This window comes from Salvelinus fontinalis, chromosome 4 (assembly GCF_029448725.1).
Source record: "Salvelinus fontinalis isolate EN_2023a chromosome 4, ASM2944872v1, whole genome shotgun sequence".
In the NCBI taxonomy this organism is placed as follows: Eukaryota; Metazoa; Chordata; class Actinopteri; order Salmoniformes; family Salmonidae; genus Salvelinus; species Salvelinus fontinalis.
In genome coordinates this window covers 24,776,887-24,795,368 of record NC_074668.1, presented here as the reverse complement: position 1 = coordinate 24,795,368, position 18,482 = coordinate 24,776,887, and the positions used below count along the sequence as shown (strand labels likewise).

Genomic DNA, 18,482 nt, shown 5'->3' with positions numbered 1-18,482 from the left:
CTGGAGGAAACAGGTACAAACATTTCTATATCCACAGTAAAACAAGTCCTATATCGACATAACCTGAAAGGCCGCTCAGCAAGGACGAAGCCACTGCTCCAAAACCGCCATAAAAAAGCAAAGACTACGGTTTGCAACTGCACATGGGAACAAAGATGGTACTTTTTGGAGAAATGTCCTCTTGTCTTATCAAACAAAAATAGAACTGTTTGGCCATAATGAGAATTGTTATGTTTGGAGGAAAAAGGGGGAGGCTTGCAAGCCGAAGAACACTATCCCAACCGTGAAGAACGGGGGTGGCAGCATTATGTTGTGGGGGTTCTTTGCTGCATTAGGGACTGGTGAATTCACAAAATAGATGGCATCATGAGAAGGACAATTATGTAGATATATTGAAGCAACATCTCAAGATATCAGTCAGGAAGTTAAAGCTTGGTTGCAAATGGGTTTTCCAAATGGACAATGACCCCAAGCATACTTCCAAAGTTGTGGCAAAATGGCTTAAAGACATCAAAATCAAGGTATTGGAGTGGCCATCACAAAGGCCTGACCTCAATCCTATTGGAAATTTGTGGGCAGAACTGAAAAAGCGTGTGTGAGCAAGGAGGCCTAGAAACCTGATTCAGTTACACCAGCTCTGTTAGGAGTAATGGGCCGAAATTCACCCAACTTATTGTGGGAAGCTTGTGGAAGGCTACCCGAAACGTTTGACCCAAGTTAAACAATTTAAAGGCAATGCTACCAAATACTAATTTGAGTGTATTGTAAACTTCTGACCCACTGGGAATGTGATGAAAGAAATAAAAGCTGAAATAAATCATTCTCTCTACTATTATTCTGACATTTCACATTCTTAAAATAAAGTGGTGATCCAAACTGACATGCCAGGATTGAATGTCAGGGATTGTGAAAAACTGAGTTTAAATGTATTTGGCTAAGGTGTTTGTAATCTTCCGACTTCAACTGTAGCTCACCTATTTGGGAGCAGTAAATGTTTCCCTTATTCGCCTACACACAATATACTGCATGCCCACATACCTTACTCTCTGTCTCACACACGCAAACACACACACACACACAAACACACACTTGAGGCAACATGTTGTAGCGCTGCCTGGGAAAGTGATAGTTGGTGAAAGGAAGCTCACGGAGGGGTGCCTCTCTCTCTACCTCTCTTTCTCTCTATCCTCCCCTATCTTCCTCTCCTCCTCCCCCTCCCCATTTTCTCTCTCCTCCTCCCCCTCTCCCTTTTCTCTCGCCCTCTCTCTCTTGTTCCCACTTGCTCTCTCAAATCATGCTGGCCTCCAGTGGTATCCAGACAGGCCAAGGACAAAGTGGAGATAGTGTGCTAGCAGAGAACAGGGGTTTGTTTTATGTGGAGCTGTGGCTGTGCTCTTTGATGCTGCTCCTCTCCTCAGCCCTGATAGATCATAGCCTTCCCTCCCTTCCTCCCTCAGCTCCTCGACCCTAGCTAGCTATCCCGCTACACCTCACCACTGTAGAGTACATAGCACAGGTTTCACACACACACACACACACACACACACACACACACACACACACACACACACACACACACACACACACAACATATACACACCATGATCCCAGACATCACTAACATAACTTAAACATAATCACACACTCAGACGTGCTCATGGTCTCACTCACACACACACACACACACACACACACACACACACACACACACACACACACACACACACACACACACACACACACACACACACACACACACACACACACACACACACACACACACACACACACACACAGATATTGCTGACCCCCAGATGCCGGCCCTCCCACCACATTACACAAACACACACACTACATACACACAGACACACACCACTACACACACACACATAAAGAAATCCCGGAGCCAGACTGCTGCTGTCTGAATGTGATGCGGCTGAAACAAACAGGGGAAATCCTCCTTGCACAAGCCCGTCCATCACTGGCCCATGTCGCTGCCCCGGCACACGTGGGCGCCTCCACCCCATTCCATAATGCCCCCTCCTCCCCAGACCCCTGGCTCCAGTCGGAGTCACCTGGCACAGGGGAACACGCAGACAGGAAGCTGGAGTGAAGTCTCTGTCGGGCTGATCACAACTGGACCGCTCCACTTCCTCCTCCTCTCTAGTAAACAGTCCCCAGACATCTGAAGACCTTCCGCCATGCTCAGTGTTATAACATCGCTCATGTTTTGATGTGAGTGGGAATGTGTCTGCGGTTAGGGGTGGGTGTGTGTGTGTGTGTGTGTGTGTGTGTGTGTGTGTGTGTGTGTGTGTGTGTGTGTGTGTGTGTGTGTGTGTGTGTGTGTGTGTGTGTGTGTGTGTGTGTGTGTGTGTGTGTGTGTGTGTGTGTGTGTGTAGAAGCTGCGTGCTTGGAGGTTGCTGTGTAGAGAAATAACAGTGTTTTCCATTGGTTTCATCTGATCCCAACGACTGCAGATCTTCATCATAGAGGAGGACCGTTTCGACCTGTCTCCTTGTTTATGTTCTGCTTTCAATCTTTCCCTGCCACTCTGTTTGCCTTCAGATACACACACACACAGAGGGGTTGTCCCCTGCTCTCGCTGAGTGTGTGTGAACTCCATTAGCACATTCCCAGATAGGGCCAGGGTTCTCTTATCTGTGGTCACATATTAATTACACTTTGTTCCCTTAAGTGATCTATTTCAGAACCGCCCTGCCCTTCGCCGCCGACTCCAGTCTATCTCGACCCTCACCCCAGCTCTCCCCGTCTCCTCACCCCTCTGATAAGAGCTCTAATGTGGGGCTGGCTGGGTCACGCCCCCCTCTCCACTTTCCATACATAACCAGTTGTCTGTCGGTCTGTTCATGGCAGGACAGGCGCCTACAAGCTCACCTCTAACAGGGTGACAACAAGATGGCCGCCCACGCACCCCTCATTCCTCAGACACTCTCTGGTTGACGTGTCTGTCTGGGGAATGTATAGACACACGTGAACCGCAGTGGGGGTCTAGTAAACACGCTTGCACACACACACACACACACACACACACACACACACACACACACACACACACACACACACACACACAGATCTTGTACCACATTTAACTGTGGTATCCCCAGGTATACCAGCCAGTCACTTCTTATCCACACACATCAATTCTCACACTCCGCCACAGCCAGCGCTGCATGGCTAGTACACACAAAACACACACACGTAGAGAAAAGCAGAGCCTGTCCCCTTGTGAGCTCTGGTCCATGTTAAGGGTGACACCCCTACATACACATACACACACACACCTTCTCTCTCTGTCTCTCTCTCTCTCTGACTCTATCTCTCTCTCGCTGTCTGTCTGTCTGTCTGTCTGTCTGTCTGTCTCTCTCTGTCTCTGTCTCTGTCTCTGTCTCTGTCTCTGTCTCTGTCTCTCTGTCTCTGTCTCTGTCTCTGTCTCTGTCTCTGTCTCTGTCTCTCTCTCTCTTACTCAGTCACTCACACACTCCAGATAAATACATACAGTATTTGTGCTGGTAGCTCATTAGTTGTGTTATTATTTTAGTGTTTCTTTGTCTTATTTACTAGAAATGTCTTTACTCGTAAGACTTATGAGCTCATTTTGTGTAGCCTCTGTGTGTTTTTTTTTATTCCGAGGTGAATGTCTCCAGTGTTTGTGGCCTGTGCGTTGGGGAGATGCTAAGTTGTGAGAAGCTGCCAGCGGTAGGCAAGCGAGTGGTGTTTTAATTGTTGCCGGCGTGGCCCCGGTGGGGTTAGACATGGTAACGTGTGGGAGTGGAGCTCACTGTCTTTCAGCACTCCGTCTCACCTGAGCCCCAACGGGCCTTGGGTGCATCACTGTTAGTAATGACAGGAAACCGCAGCTCTGTGTGTGTGTGTGTGTGTGTGTGTGTGTGTGTGTGTGTGTGTGTGTGTGTGTGTGTGTGTGTGTGTGTGTGTGTGTGTGTGTGTGTGTGTGTGTGTGTGTGTGTGTGTGCCAAGGCATTGTTCTGAAGTGTATGGAGGGATGTTGTGAGGGTCTTTGAAGGCATCGTCTTTAAGCATTAGGAAGGTGTGTGCGCTCCCTCGTATTGTGTCAAAGTAGAGCAGAGGTTGTGTGTGAGAGTGTCTGTGAATGTGTGAGTGTATTGTGTTTAAGTAGAGGGGAGGGGAGGGGAGAGAGAGTGTGTAGTGAAGGTGGTGGTTGAGACTGTCTGGGTCTCAGTCCTGACTGGAGACCCAGTAACAGCTTGTGTTTCTCAGTCTCACTGTGTGTATGTGTGTGTGTATATGGGATGGCTTATTATGTTTAAGAGCAAAGGTGTGTGTGTGAGTGCGTGCGTATATGTGAATGTCTGTGTGTACATGTGTGTGAGGGTGTCTGTGTTTGGCAGGGTTGTGTGGGGCTCCATCGTGACCCTGGCTCTGGATCCTGTTCTCCTGCTAATGGACAGTCTTTACGGTCCTCCCTTAGACACTCACTTATTTTGAGCCACACTAGGGCTGGGCATGGAAACAGACCATTCCCCCTCAATGGGCCAAAAACAAAACCGTGTCAGGCGAGCTAGCAGACCCAGAGTGTTTACCATTGAAATCCCCACTGATGATGACCCAGATCAAACACAGGGCCTGACAGAGAGGCAGCCCTTAGGTTTACAGTGACAGCCTCTTTTCATACACTCTACTAATCTTGGTGCACACAGACAGATATAGTGTACTAGACTGACATCCATAAAATCTCTGTTCAGGTGGGAATTTCACTGCAGAATGAGTTATTGATAAATGATTCTATGATTAGATACGCACCGTATTCCATCGATACAGGTTGTTGATTCAAGCCAGAAACCGTGGTTGATGCCACTTGTTTTTCAAAGGTAGAAATAAAGTTCCTGTCCGAAATAAGTTCAACCTCGCTGCGGTAAAAACAAAACAATTGCCGCAATAACATATTTCTGTCCCCCTGATCAAATATCAATACCTTCTAGATATTAATTGCTATTGATCAATGGTATTAATTAATCTGCATACCATCAATTACCACCTTCTACAGTCAAGTCGTTATTGTCAAAGCCTCACATTTTGCAGCTGTAATATTAGACGTTAGAACGTATTTCATTTTGTTGTAACATTACAATCAAACTTGCATTGATGCTATGGCACCTGTACCGCGCTGCACGGGTCACTTTCACGATAAAACATTCAGGAAATGTAGCTTTGAGTGAAGACGGAGATTGAAGACGGAGAGTGAAGACTGAGAGTGAAGACTGAGAGTGAAGACTGAGAGTGAAGACTGAGAGTGAAGACGGAGAGTGAAGACTGAGAGTGAAAACTGAGTGAAGACTGAGAGTGAAGACTGAGAGTGGAGACTGAGAGTGAAGACTGAGAGTGAAGACTGAGAGTGAAGACTGAGAGTGAAGACTGAGAGTGAAGACTGAGAGTGGCTCACTGAAGAAGAAAGTGAGAGAGATGCTGAAGTTTTGCTTGAACATGTATTGTGATTTGTTTAATAGTGTCATTTTTTATTGAAGGCTCATTGGTGGGTTCCCATTTAGAATATCCTGTATTGAACATAGAGAAGTGTCATGAACAGATCTTCCTCAAGAAAAAGTTTTAAGCAGGACTTAAACCCTACTTACATTGTACCACCAATAGACCATAGAATGTTGTTGTAAATGTATGAATTCATTAATAACATCTAAAGCATATTACCTGTATCCATACTCAGATTTGATGAAGGCTGTGAAATATATGTTTTTTCTCAATAGCCTTCTTCAACTTGAACAGATAGGAAAGTGAATGGAGGACAAATAGACCCCTTAGCCTTTAGATGAGAACCAGAGAATGTCTGTTTCTATTGACTAATACAGATATTTATTGAAACAGTGCATTGTGTAGAGGAGTTGAGGGCCATGTTTCTGAAGGCCTTCTAGAGTGGGGGCCCTTGTCTCTGATGCACACGACGACCCTGGAGAGAGAAGCCGCTTGACATTGAGAGGTGTTGTCGGGGTGGGCACATGTTTGGGCTTCGATTTTACTGAAGTGGACACTGGAGAATCAGACACTCGTATCCAATAGCGTGCTGCCCTTGGGCTCGGGTTATCTTGTAAATACTCTGCTCCAAGTCTATCAAAGCAGCGTCCTTTAAAGTGGCCAAGGCCAGTCATTCACTTTAAAATAAAAAAGCACTCCGTCTCCGAGCACGGTGGGGGAGAGAGAGTAGGGGTGTGTGTTGTGTCATCCATTATTTGGTGGCTCTGGTCTCCCAGGTTCCACTGTGTGATGGTTTGAATAGTATGAGCAAAAATGGAGAGACAATTTGAACAAGTTGATGTGAAAATATCTCTCTCCCTATCTCAACCTCTCTCTTTTCTCCAGTCCCCTCAGCAGCCCCCGCGCTAGTCATTCTGCTCCTCATCTCCGGATGTGTGAGGACTTTTTCCTTGTTTTCTCCAAAAGCAAAACACAATAATAATAACAATAATAACGAAACAATTAAAAGCAGTATGATAGACAGGAAATAATAACAGACCCCACTTACCGGCAACCATGGCATTAAAATGGCAGTGGTAATGCTGTTTTGATGAAATGCTGTGTTTCGGTAATTTGTGTGTGTGTGTATTTTTTGTTTGAGGGGATATGAGTGGGATTAATCTATTGATTTGATTAAAGTAAAACGAAATACAGTGGGGTCACAGGGAACCACTAATATGTAATCATGTTTCAACAGACTTCAGTGTATTGTTATGACTGGAAGGAGTTCATGTGATGGTGAAGGGAACAGGGAGAAGGCCTACATTTAGATTGAAATAAATCAGTTTGACTGTAGCCTTGTTTCCGTGCTCCGTGAGTGGGGACAAAGTTGTGTAGGCGCGCTGAGTGACCCTGACACCTGCTTTGACCTCTCTTGACCCCTTCCCACTGCAACGGCACATCCGGGCCATCTGACAGGTAAACAAAATGGCCGAAGTGCCCTCAGCGGCCCCATTCAACCGAACGGCCCCACACACCCCGCAAGGCGCCACACATCCCGCACGGCCCCACACAACCCGCACGGCCCCACACAACCCGCACGGCCCCACACACCCCGCACGGCCCCACACACCCCGCACGGCCCCACACAACCCGCACGGCCCCACACACCCCGCACGGCCCCCACACCCCGCACGGCCCCACACACCCCGCACGGCCCCACACACCCCGCACCGCCCCACAAACCCCGCAAGGCGCCACACACCCCGCACGGCCCCACACACCCCGCACCGCCCCACAAAACACGCAAGGCGCCACACACCCCGCACGGCCCCACACAACCCGCGCGGCCCCACACACCCCGCGCGGCCCCACACACTCCGCAAGGCGCCACACACCCCACACGGCCCCACACACCCCGCGAGGCCCCACACACCCCGCGAGGCCCCACACACCCCGCGAGGCCCCACACACCCCGCACGGCCCCACACACCCCGCAAGGCCCCACAAACCCCGCACGGCCCCACACACCCCGCACGGCCCCACACACCCCGCACGGCCCCACACACCCCGCACGGCCCCACAAACCCCGCGAGGCCCCACACACCCCGCGCGGCCCCACAAACCCCGCAAGGCGCCACACACCCCGCACGGCCCCACACACCCCGCACGGCCCCACACACCCCGCACGGCCCCCACACCCCGCACGGCCCCACACACCCCGCACGGCCCCACACACCCCGCACCGCCCCACAAACCCCGCAAGGCGCCACACACCCCGCACGGCCCCACACACCCCGCACCGCCCCACAAAACACGCAAGGCGCCACACACCCCGCACGGCCCCACACAACCCGCGCGGCCCCACACACCCCGCGCGGCCCCACACACTCCGCAAGGCGCCACACACCCCACACGGCCCCACACACCCCGCGAGGCCCCACACACCCCGCGAGGCCCCACACACCCCGCGAGGCCCCACACACCCCGCACGGCCCCACACACCCCGCACGGCCCCACACACCCCGCACGGCCCCACACACCCCGCACGGCCCCACAAACCCCGCGAGGCCCCACACACCCCGCACGGCCCCACAAACCCCGCGAGGCCCCACACACCCCGCGCGGCCCCACAAACCCCGCAAGGCGCCACACACCCCGCACGGCCCCACACACCCCGCACGGCCCCACACACCCCGCACGGCCCCACAAACCCCGCACGGCCCCACACACCCCGCAAGGCGCCACACACCCCGCACGGCCCCACAAACCCTGCACGGGAGATAAACTAATAAGAGCCCCTATCAGGAGCGGAAATCCGATCGTCTAACAAGCAGGACACAGAAAGCTATTCCCCACCTCTGATCTATGCAATAGATAGTTTCCACAAACACTGTCAGATATTGTTACAGCACAGCCGCCCATCACTTCAACATCCAAAATGGATAGAATGAGCTTCGATTACCTTTGAAAAGACTAAAAAATACTATGTGCACACTCAATTGTGTTTAATTGTTTTTACCAGAAATAATTTAACATGATAAAACGGGTGCTTATAGTCCCTGTACTTGCAGAATATTAAATGAGAGTTTGATATTTTATTATCCTGATTTTCAGGATAATATCTTGTTTTGTAAAGTTCCTGTCGATTTAAATGTCACGTCTAGGGGAATTATTAAGCTTTTTAAATGTACGAAATTAAATCAATTTGTTCCAAAACTATCGAAAACATTAGATGTGCCGTGCCTCACAGACTAGACTGAATATAATACACATTTGTACATGTGTGGAATAGGACAAATATCAGCACCCACCAAAGTATTATTATAATAATAGCTATGTATTTCGGTAATAAATTTAGCAAAGGTACAGTGCATTCGAAAAGTATTCAGACCCCTTCACTTTTTCCACATTCTGTTGCGTTACACACAAAATGGATTACATTTAATTTTTTTCCTCATCAATTTACAAACAATACCTCATATGGACAAAGCAAAAACATGTTTTTAGTAATGTTTTATTTTAACTGAAATATCACATATACGTAAGTATTCAGGCCCTTTACTCAGTACTTTGTTCAAGCACATTTGGCAGCGATTACATCCTCAAGTCTTTTTGGGTATGATGCTACAGTTTATCCCATTCTCTGCCGATCCTCTCAAGCTCTGTCAGGTTGGATGGGGAGTGTCACGGCACAGCTATTTTTAGGTCTCTCCAGAGATGTTCGATCGTGTTCAAGTCCAGGCCCTGTCTGAGCCACTCAAGGACATTCAGAGACTTGTCCCCAAGCCACTCCTGCATTGTCTTGGCTGTGTGCTTGGCTGTGTCTTCGATCCTGACTAGTCTCCCAGTCCCTGCCTGTCCCTGTAGGGATGGTATTGGCCAGGTTTTGGGCGGTGCCAGGTTTCCTCCAGACGTGGCGCTTGGCGTTCAGGCCAAAAGTTCAATCTTGGTTTCATCAGACCAGAGAATCTTGTTTCTCATGATCTGAGAGTCCTTTAGGTGCCTTTTGGCAAACTCCAAGTGGGCTGTCGTGTGCCTTTTACTGAGGAGTGGCTTCTGTCTGGCCACTCTACCATAAAGGCCTGATTGGTGGAGTGCTGCAGAGATGGTTGTCCTTCTGGAAGGTTCTCCCATCTCCACAGACGAACTCTGGTTCTTGGTCACCTCCCTGACCAAGGCCCTTCTCCCCGATTGCTCTGTTTGGCCGGGCGGCCAGCTCTAGGAAAGGTTTTGGTGGTTCCAAACTTCTTACATTTAAGAATGATGGAGGCCACTGTGTTCTTGGGGACCTTCAATGCTGCAGAAATGTTTTGATATCCTTCCCCAGATCTGTGTCTCGACACAATCATGTCTCGGATCTCTACGGACAATTCCTTCGACCTCATGGCTTGGTTTTTGCTCTGACATGCACTGTCAACTGTGGGACCTTATATAGACAGGTATTTGCCATTCCAAATCATGTCCAATCAATTGAATTGTCCACAGGTGTTCTCCAATCAAGTTGTAGAAACATCTCAAGGATGATGAATGGAAACAGGATGCACCTGAGCTCAATTTCGAGTCTCATGTCAAATAAAATTTCTTTTTTTTATTTTTAACGTTTTTAAAAACGATTGATGAGGATTTTTTTTTAAATCCATTTTAGAATAAGGCTTTAACTTAACAAAATGTGGAATGAGTGAAGGGGTCTGAATACTTTCCGAATGCACTGTATATGGCCCTTCATGCTCACATCAATGTATCAATGTATTTAGGAATTATGAAAAGAAAGTTTGATTCAAAAATAGGCCATTAGTACACAAGCAATTAAGTGTTGGGGCTTTAAATAATGTACCACAGATGAAAACTAATTATAGCCAGCTTGTTTCTTTGATTCAGTCTTTCTCTCTTACAGTCATTCGAGGTATTACTTTGGCTCTTCAATCAACTACCGTTTGTTTTGAACTATCACAGTACATGACCACTTGTGACAGCATAGAACATTCAGCGACTGGTGAAGGGAAGAACGCATGGTCCACAGCTGCAGAGCAGGTCATTTTCCCCTCAAACACCTTTCGTTCTCTTACCTCATCCCACACCACTGATAACAATAGTGTGCGTGTGTGTGTGTGACTCGCGACCGTGTAAGTCACACAGAGATCAAACAGCCAGTCAATTCCCCTGTGAGGAATCCAGTGGCTGTGACAGGGGAGACAAAGAATCTAGGATCAAATGGACTGCATCTGTTGGCGCTGTCTGTCACTGTCCATCATGAGAGAGGAGAACATAGAACAACCAATAGAGAGGCTTGGAGAGGTGAGAAAACACAGGTTAACCAATAGAGATGCTTGGCGTGATGAGAAAACACAGGTTAACCAATAGAGATGCTTGGCGTGATGAGGTAACACAGGTTACCCAATATAGATGCTTAGAGGGGTGAGAAAACACAGGTTAACCAATAGAGATGCTTGGAGGGGTGAGGAAACACAGGTTAACCAATAGAGATGCTTGGAGGGGTGAGGGAACACAGGTTAACCAATAGAGATGCTTGGAGGGGTGAAGGAACACAGGTTAACCAATAGAGATGCTTGGAGGGGTGAGGGAACACAGGTTAACCAATAGAGATGCTTGGAGGGGTGAGGGAACACAGGTTAACCAATAGAGATGCTTGGAGGGGTGAGGGAACACAGGTTAACCAATAGAGAGGTCTTACAGTGGGGTTATGGGGTCCATTCCTTGATTTGTGGAAATTAGGAGGGTGACCCCTGAATCTTACAAAACTTTAAATTTGAAAAATATGTGGTGTACACAGGTGTTTGATTCATGTACACATTATGATGGTTGCTTTATTGGCAGGAAACAGATGACATTAAAGTTATATCTAATTTTATACAATGAATTCCTACCTGAGATAATGATTCATAAAATAAACATACACATTACGCATTATAACAATAGTCCAGAAATATATATTTGATCTCATTATGTGTTTACTGTATTTAGGTGAAGAGAATATATAATATATTAAGGTATCATATTCAAGCGTTATAAAAACAGCACATCTTAAGAAGTATACAAAAGTGAGCCTTCGAGACACATTTTAATTTGCATACATTATCACAGTGACACCATGACCTGATCACTGGCTCATCATTGGCTCATGAAAAAGATTTCTATTAATTCCCCAACTTTTACTTAAGAGACTGAGGGAGGAAGGGTGATGCCCAATCCACTCAGACTGTTTATAGGAGAGACTGGGGGAGGAAGAGTGATGCCCAATCCACTCAGACTGTTTATAGGAGAGACTGGGGGAGGAAGAGTGATGCCCAATCCACTCAGACTGTTTATAGGAGAGACTGGGGGAGGAAGGGTGATGCCCAATCCACTCAGACTGTTTATAGGAGAGACTGGGGGAGGAAGGGTGATGCCCAATCCACTCAGACTGTTTATAGGAGAGACTGGGGGAGGAAGGGGGATGCCCAATCCACTCAGACTGTTTATAGGAGAGACTGGGGGAGGAAGGGTGATGCCCAATCCACTCAGACTGTTTATAGGAGAGACTGGGGGAGGAAGAGTGATGCCCAATCCACTCAGACTGTTTATAGGAGAGACTGGGGGAGGAAGGGTGATGCCCAATCCACTCAGACTGTTTATAGGAGAGACTGGGGGAAGAAGGGGGATGCCCAATCCACTCAGACTGTTTATAGGAGAGACTGGGGGAGGAAGGGGGATGCCCAATCCACTCAGACTGTTTATAGGAGAGACTGGGGGAGGAAGGGGGATGCCCAATCCACTCAGACTGTTTATAGGAGAGACTGGGGGAGGAAGGGTGATGCCCAATCCACTCAGACTGTTTATAGGAGAGACTGGGGGAGGAAGGGGGATGCCCAATCCACTCAGACTGTTTATAGGAGAGACTGGGGGAGGAAGGGGGATGCCCAATCCACTCAGACTGTTTATAGGAGAGACTGGGGGAGGAAGGGGGATGCCCAATCCACTCAGACTGTTTATAGGAGAGACTGGGGGAGGAAGGGTGATGCCCAATCCACTCAGACTGTTTATAGGAGAGACTGGGGGAGGAAGGGTGATGCCCAATCCACTCAGACTGTTTATAGGAGAGACTGGGGGAGGAAGGGTGATGCCCAATCCACTCAGACTGTTTATAGGAGAGACTGGGGGAGGAAGGGGGATGCCCAATCCACTCAGACTGTTTATAGGAGAGACTGGGGGAGGAAGGGTGATGCCCAATCCACTCAGACTGTTTATAGGAGAGACTGGGGGAGGAAGGGGGATGCCCAATCCACTCAGACTGTTTATAGGAGAGACTGGGGGAGGAAGGGGGATGCCCAATCCACTCAGACTGTTTATAGGAGAGACTGGGGGAGGAAGGGGGATGCCCAATCCACTCAGACTGTTTATAGGAGAGACTGGGGGAGGAAGGGTGATGCCCAATCCACTCAGACTGTTTATAGGAGAGACTGGGGGAGGAAGGGGGATGCCCAATCCACTCAGACTGTTTATAGGAGAGACTGGGGGAGGAAGGGTGATGCCCAATCCACTCAGACTGTTTATAGGAGAGACTGGGGGAGGAAGAGTGATGCCCAATCCACTCAGACTGTTTATAGGAGAGACTGGGGGAGGAAAGGGGATGCCTAATCCACTCAGACTGTTTATAGGACAGACTGGGGGAGGAAGGGTGATGCCCAATCCACTCAGACTGTTTATAGGAGAGACTGGGGGAGGAAGGGGGATGCCCAATCCACTCAGACTGTTTATAGGAGAGACTGGGGGAGGAAGGGTGATGCCCAATCCACTCAGACTGTTTATAGGAGAGACTGGGGGAGGAAGGGTGATGCCCAATCCACTCAGACTGTTTATAGGAGAGACTGGGGGAGGAAGGGGGATGCCCCATCCACTCAGACTGTTTATAGGAGAGACTGGGGGAGGAAGGGTGATGCCCAATCCACTCAGACTGTTTATAGGAGAGACTGGGGGAGGAAGGGGGATGCCCAATCCACAGACTGTTTATAGGAGAGACTGGGGGAGGAAGAGTGATGCCCAATCCACTCAGACTGTTTATAGGAGAGACTGGGGGAGGAAGGGGGATGCCCAATCCACTCAGACTGTTTATAGGAGAGACTGGGGGAGGAAGAGTGATGCCCAATCCACTCAGACTGTTTATAGGACAGATTTCACTTTCCACACAGCACTGTGGCATTTAATCCATCCCTACATCTTTTAAGGATATTACTTTGATTTGTAGCATGAGTGAGCTAACTGTCCTCTCTCCCTCTGCTCACCCTGCGAGTCTGGCGGTCAGGTTAGCTCTGAGAGAAGCCAGTAGGCTGGTGAGGCTCCTTCTCTAAATCAGCGTTCAGAATACACCACTGACAACAATCCATTAGCGTTCACACAGTCTGCCTATTAAAGAAGGAGTGGGCGAGGGCAGTAAAAGGCTGTTAGTAAGCGAGGCCCGGACGCCGGTAGACATCAGCCGCAGAGTGGGCGGAGCTCATACGGGAGTCACCGGAGTGGCCTGGCTCATCAGCATATCGGCACGGAGACACATTCCCGCTGACCCCGGCTCTGGGATCGGGCATTGCAGCTTGCGGCACTCCAGAGTTCAGTGCCGGTTTGAGGTGAAGAAAGGAGAGCCTTGGAATCGATCGCTCCTGAAGAAAGAAAGAAAACAACTTGTTAAGGAGCGATGAGATGGAAAAAAGAAGAGGAGAGATTCCTGTGCTTCAAATTGGATATAAATGATAGATGTGAGGTGCGAGCATGGCTGACTTTGTTTTCCAGGGGAGTGTGTTGTTGTGTTAAGCCCTACACAGGTAACACACTGTGGGTCTGGGGGTTGTTGACTCACTGATTGCTAGGCTAGTCAATCTGTCCTGAGGCAGTGATCATAGACTAGTCTGGTAAACCATGTACAGTGACCGCCCAGCCCAGAACAAACCAGACCAGACCAGACCAGACCAGACCAGCCTGGGCCCTCACCCCTCCATCTCCATTATCACAGCCAGCCAGGTGGTCATTCTAATAAACTTGGGGTCAATATAGCGGCCATCAGAGGACCCTCTTTGGAGGAGACCTTAAAGGTTATTTTTAATTGTATCCCTCCGGCCTGGTGCATGTAGAAGCGAGGAGAGGAGAGAACAGGATGAGAAGAGGAGGAGAGGGCTCTCACTGAACTGGTATCCTGACCCATCAACAAAGTAGCAAGGGCCCCATGAACTGATCTTGTGAAGCTCTATTGGAAACAGGTACATAAGCCTGCTGATCTGGGACTACACGGTGTCCAAAGCATTCCATACCCCTTTCAAAGGCAATCACATTTTTGGTCTTGCCCATTCACGCTCTGAATGGCGCACATACACAAGCCATGTCTCAATTGTCTCAAGGCAAAATCCTTCTTTAACCTGTCTCCTCCCCTTCATCTACACAGATTGAAGTGGATTTAACAAGTGGCAATAAGGGATCATATCTTTCACCTGGTCAGTCTGTCATGGAGCAGGTGTTCTTAATGTTTTGTCCACTCAGTGTATACCCCCAAATGCATAAACCAACAAGCAGTCCCTAAGCATCAACCTGTCTCTCCCTACTACGTGTTCACTACCTCAAACTGTGTATCTATGCTATAATAGAGTATAACACCATTGTATCACACTCTATACCGGTTTCTCGGAGATGGTGTCTGGGTACTGCTTCACAACACATTACAGTATGTTTCTAAGCAGCCTAGCCACCTGCTAGTAGGGAAATAAGTAGAGGTAGGGAGAAAAATTGATAGTTACATATTGGGATATTGTTTTTGACAATATATCGCAATATTATTTTTGCGCTAATCAGCTGTGCCTGCATGAAAACGCAACTATTTTTCCTTCTTATCTTGTTGTCCATCTTTTTTAAATAGTGAGCAATGTTCATAATTTCTCATGCTCTCTTGTCCCTCTGCAGCCGACATATAGTTACCAATATGTTTGGAACATCGAACCATTAAAAAAATTGCAGTATCGAATCAAAATACTTATAAAATTGTTGAGAATCACAATACATATCGTATCAGGAACTAAGTATTGAGATATCATATTGTGAGGTCCCTGGAAATTCCCAGTCCTAGAAATAAGCCATTAGCCACTGGTTGTGATTGGTTGGTGAGGAGCTGGCGGTGGAGCAGCTGCAATAACAGAGGTGTTGTGTAGCAGCTTTCGCATCGACACAGCGAACCCCTGACCTCGGAGAGCCGAGAGGAACCCGAGGCGTGTGTACCAGATTTCAGGCTCCCCATGACCCCAACATGGGAACTGGCTCACCAGGAGAGGGGAAACTGAGCCCCCCCTCAGATCACCTGATACGCTGGCTACCTTAGTGCCTTCTCACCACTGCCTCTTTCAAGCAGCCCTGAGAATGAATGAATATCGGTCCACTGGTTTCGCTTAGTGCATCCATTGTGCATAACTCGCATTAAATTAAGAGACAGACACGGGAGAGTATGGGGTGTGCACTATCAAGAATCAAGTTGGATCAAATTTTAAGACTATCCCGTTGGACTGCTGGGTCAGAAGTTAAAATGGATGTAATGTCCAATAAGCTTGTTGCTTGCAGTGGATACACGCTTAGCCACAGTATCCAGGTTTAGAGGGGAATTACGTTCTCTATTTACAAAATGATTTCTCTCTAGCCTGTTAGGTGTGTGTGGTGTAACAGTAGTGTATATTATACTTTATGTGACTATCCTCCCTCTGTTGTTTCACGGTGGATGGCCTGAGTGTTAAACCTGTCTCTTTGTGCCTATGTATTGTGCAGGTACAGAGCGACACGGGCTGACATCATGGAGGAGTTTCAACTCCATCTTCCAGTTCTTCAGCAAGGCTCTACAGACTGGGGATGAGTACGAGGAGTTCTCCAACACGGTCCCCACACGCAGCTCCCACAGGACCAAACATGACCACAACCACGACGACTAGAACTACACCAACAGGAGGGAAACACGGGGGGGGGGGGGGGGGGGGGGGGGGTCAAATCCTCTCTATTTACCCTCCTTCCTTCCTTCCTTCCTTCCTCCCTCATCTTTGTGTGATCTCTCCCTTCCAGCTGAGCCCATCTCCCGGCTCGCAGATGCATTGTTTTACTGGCCGAGTGCAGGTTGGCAGTGGTGGTGTATACATCCCAATAGCGCTTTGCATTATTTCTAGATGAGTGCAACTGTCAAAGCAATATGGGCTGAGTGTTTGCGCTTACTGTGGGCTGTGGCGCTTGGCTGTGGTCTGGGCCACGGAGCGGCGGCAGCGGCTCAGATTAAGGCTGACAGGCGCTCTGCACAGTGCGCCGTGGTGCACCTCCAACTGTCCTGACATCGCCCTGAATGGGCTAATGCCCCAGCAGCCCTCTCCACCACTCCCCGAGGTCCTAAAACCTGCCTGACCCACGGGTCTCACAGTCCTCCTCAACAAACACCACTCATACACTTAGAATATCTCCCTCCCTCAACCCAACCTCCCACCCTCAACCCAAACCCCCTTCCTCACCTCAACCCAACCCCCCACCCTCAACCCAAACCCCCTCCCTCACTTCAACCCAACCCTCAACCCAACCCCCCTCCTTCACCTCAACCCAACCCCCCACCCTCAACCCAACCCCCCTCCCTCTCTCAACCCAACCCCCCACCCTCAACCCAAACCCCCTCCCTCACCTCAACCCAACCCCCCTCCCTCTCTCAACCCAACCCCCCACCCTCAACCCAAACCCCCTCCCTCACTTCAGCCCAACCCTCAACCCAAACCCCCTCCTTCACCTCAACCCAACCCCCCCACCCTCAACCCAACCCCCCCTTCACCTCAACCCAACCCCCCTCTTTCGCCTCAACCCAACCCAACCCCCCCACCCTCAACCCAACCCCCCTCCTTCACCTCAACCCAACCCCCCCACCCTCAACCCAACCCCCCTCCTTCACCTCAACCCAACCCCCCTCTTTCACCCCAACCCAACCCCCCCACCCTCAACCCAACCCCCCTCCTTCACCTCAACCCAACCCAACCCCCCCACCCTTAACCCCACCCTCAACCCAACACACACCCTCACCACAAACAATGGTTTTAACAGTTATAAACATGTTCCATTAACATTATCATTTTAATGTAAAGCAAATGTGTTGTTTTTATGTCTCCTTCACTTACCCTTACCTTCCCCAAACACACACACTTTTTATAAAGCTACATTTTCCATCAAGTATGGCCCTGTTTATACCTTACTTCGAAGGTTGCACTGCACTGTTTGTGACAGCTAATATACTGTTGGGGTTCGGTTTTCTTTCGCTTGGTTTTTTATCTTACTTTCTCTCAATGTTTAGCTGGATTTCAATGCCCCCTAATAACTTTTTGTATCAGACCAAATAAGGTCCCAGAGTGATTGTCTGTGATTTTTAATTTGTAAAAATGACATTTTTTTACTGTACCTTTTATTCCTGTTTGATATCCATGAAATTGATGTCCCTGGATGATTGCATTTGATTAAACAAATAAAACAACCTTAACCTGTGCTAGAAATGAAGAATTCAAGACACTGAGCAGATTTAAAATCATTTAAAGCCCAGCATCAAAATGAGTTTTAGGTACATCTCATTTTAATAGAAACAAGAAGTCAACTTCAATATATCCCCTTGCACGTGTGGGGAAAACCAAGATTCCAATATTCTCCTACACCTAGATGATATATGTGTTTAGATGTTGGAAGAAATGTAACACATTTATTTTCCAGAACACTTTCCTCACGTGCAAACGGAAAAGTGACAAAGAAATCAGCACTGGCTCAGCCTTGCGTAATCTCAGTCTCCTGGGACATAAACAAGATCAAAAATACAGTATATTTCCACGACGTTTTGGTGAGTTATAAATCACTCAAAGCTTAATAGAATAGCCTTCTAATATGCCCAGATATTAGTCTAAACGAGACAGAAATCTTGTCATACACCTCCCGACACACCCACTGTCTACCCAGACCTGCTTTACCTTTTCACAGCTTCATGTGTTGAGGTA

General features: G+C 48.5%; 1 protein-coding gene across 1 annotated transcript in view; it reads left to right on the top strand.

Moving 5' to 3' along the window:
• LOC129853430 (cotranscriptional regulator FAM172A-like) overlaps nucleotides 1-16,436 on the top strand; it is a 363,623-nt gene extending 347,187 nt beyond the window's left edge. Inside the window, exon 10 of the mRNA XM_055919456.1 lies at nucleotides 16,255-16,436. Within this exon, the coding sequence (XP_055775431.1) occupies nucleotides 16,255-16,415 (161 nt within the window). The 3' untranslated portion in view covers nucleotides 16,416-16,436. The remainder of the gene's footprint in view (nucleotides 1-16,254) is intronic.
• Nucleotides 16,437-18,482: the final 2,046 nt, after the last annotated feature.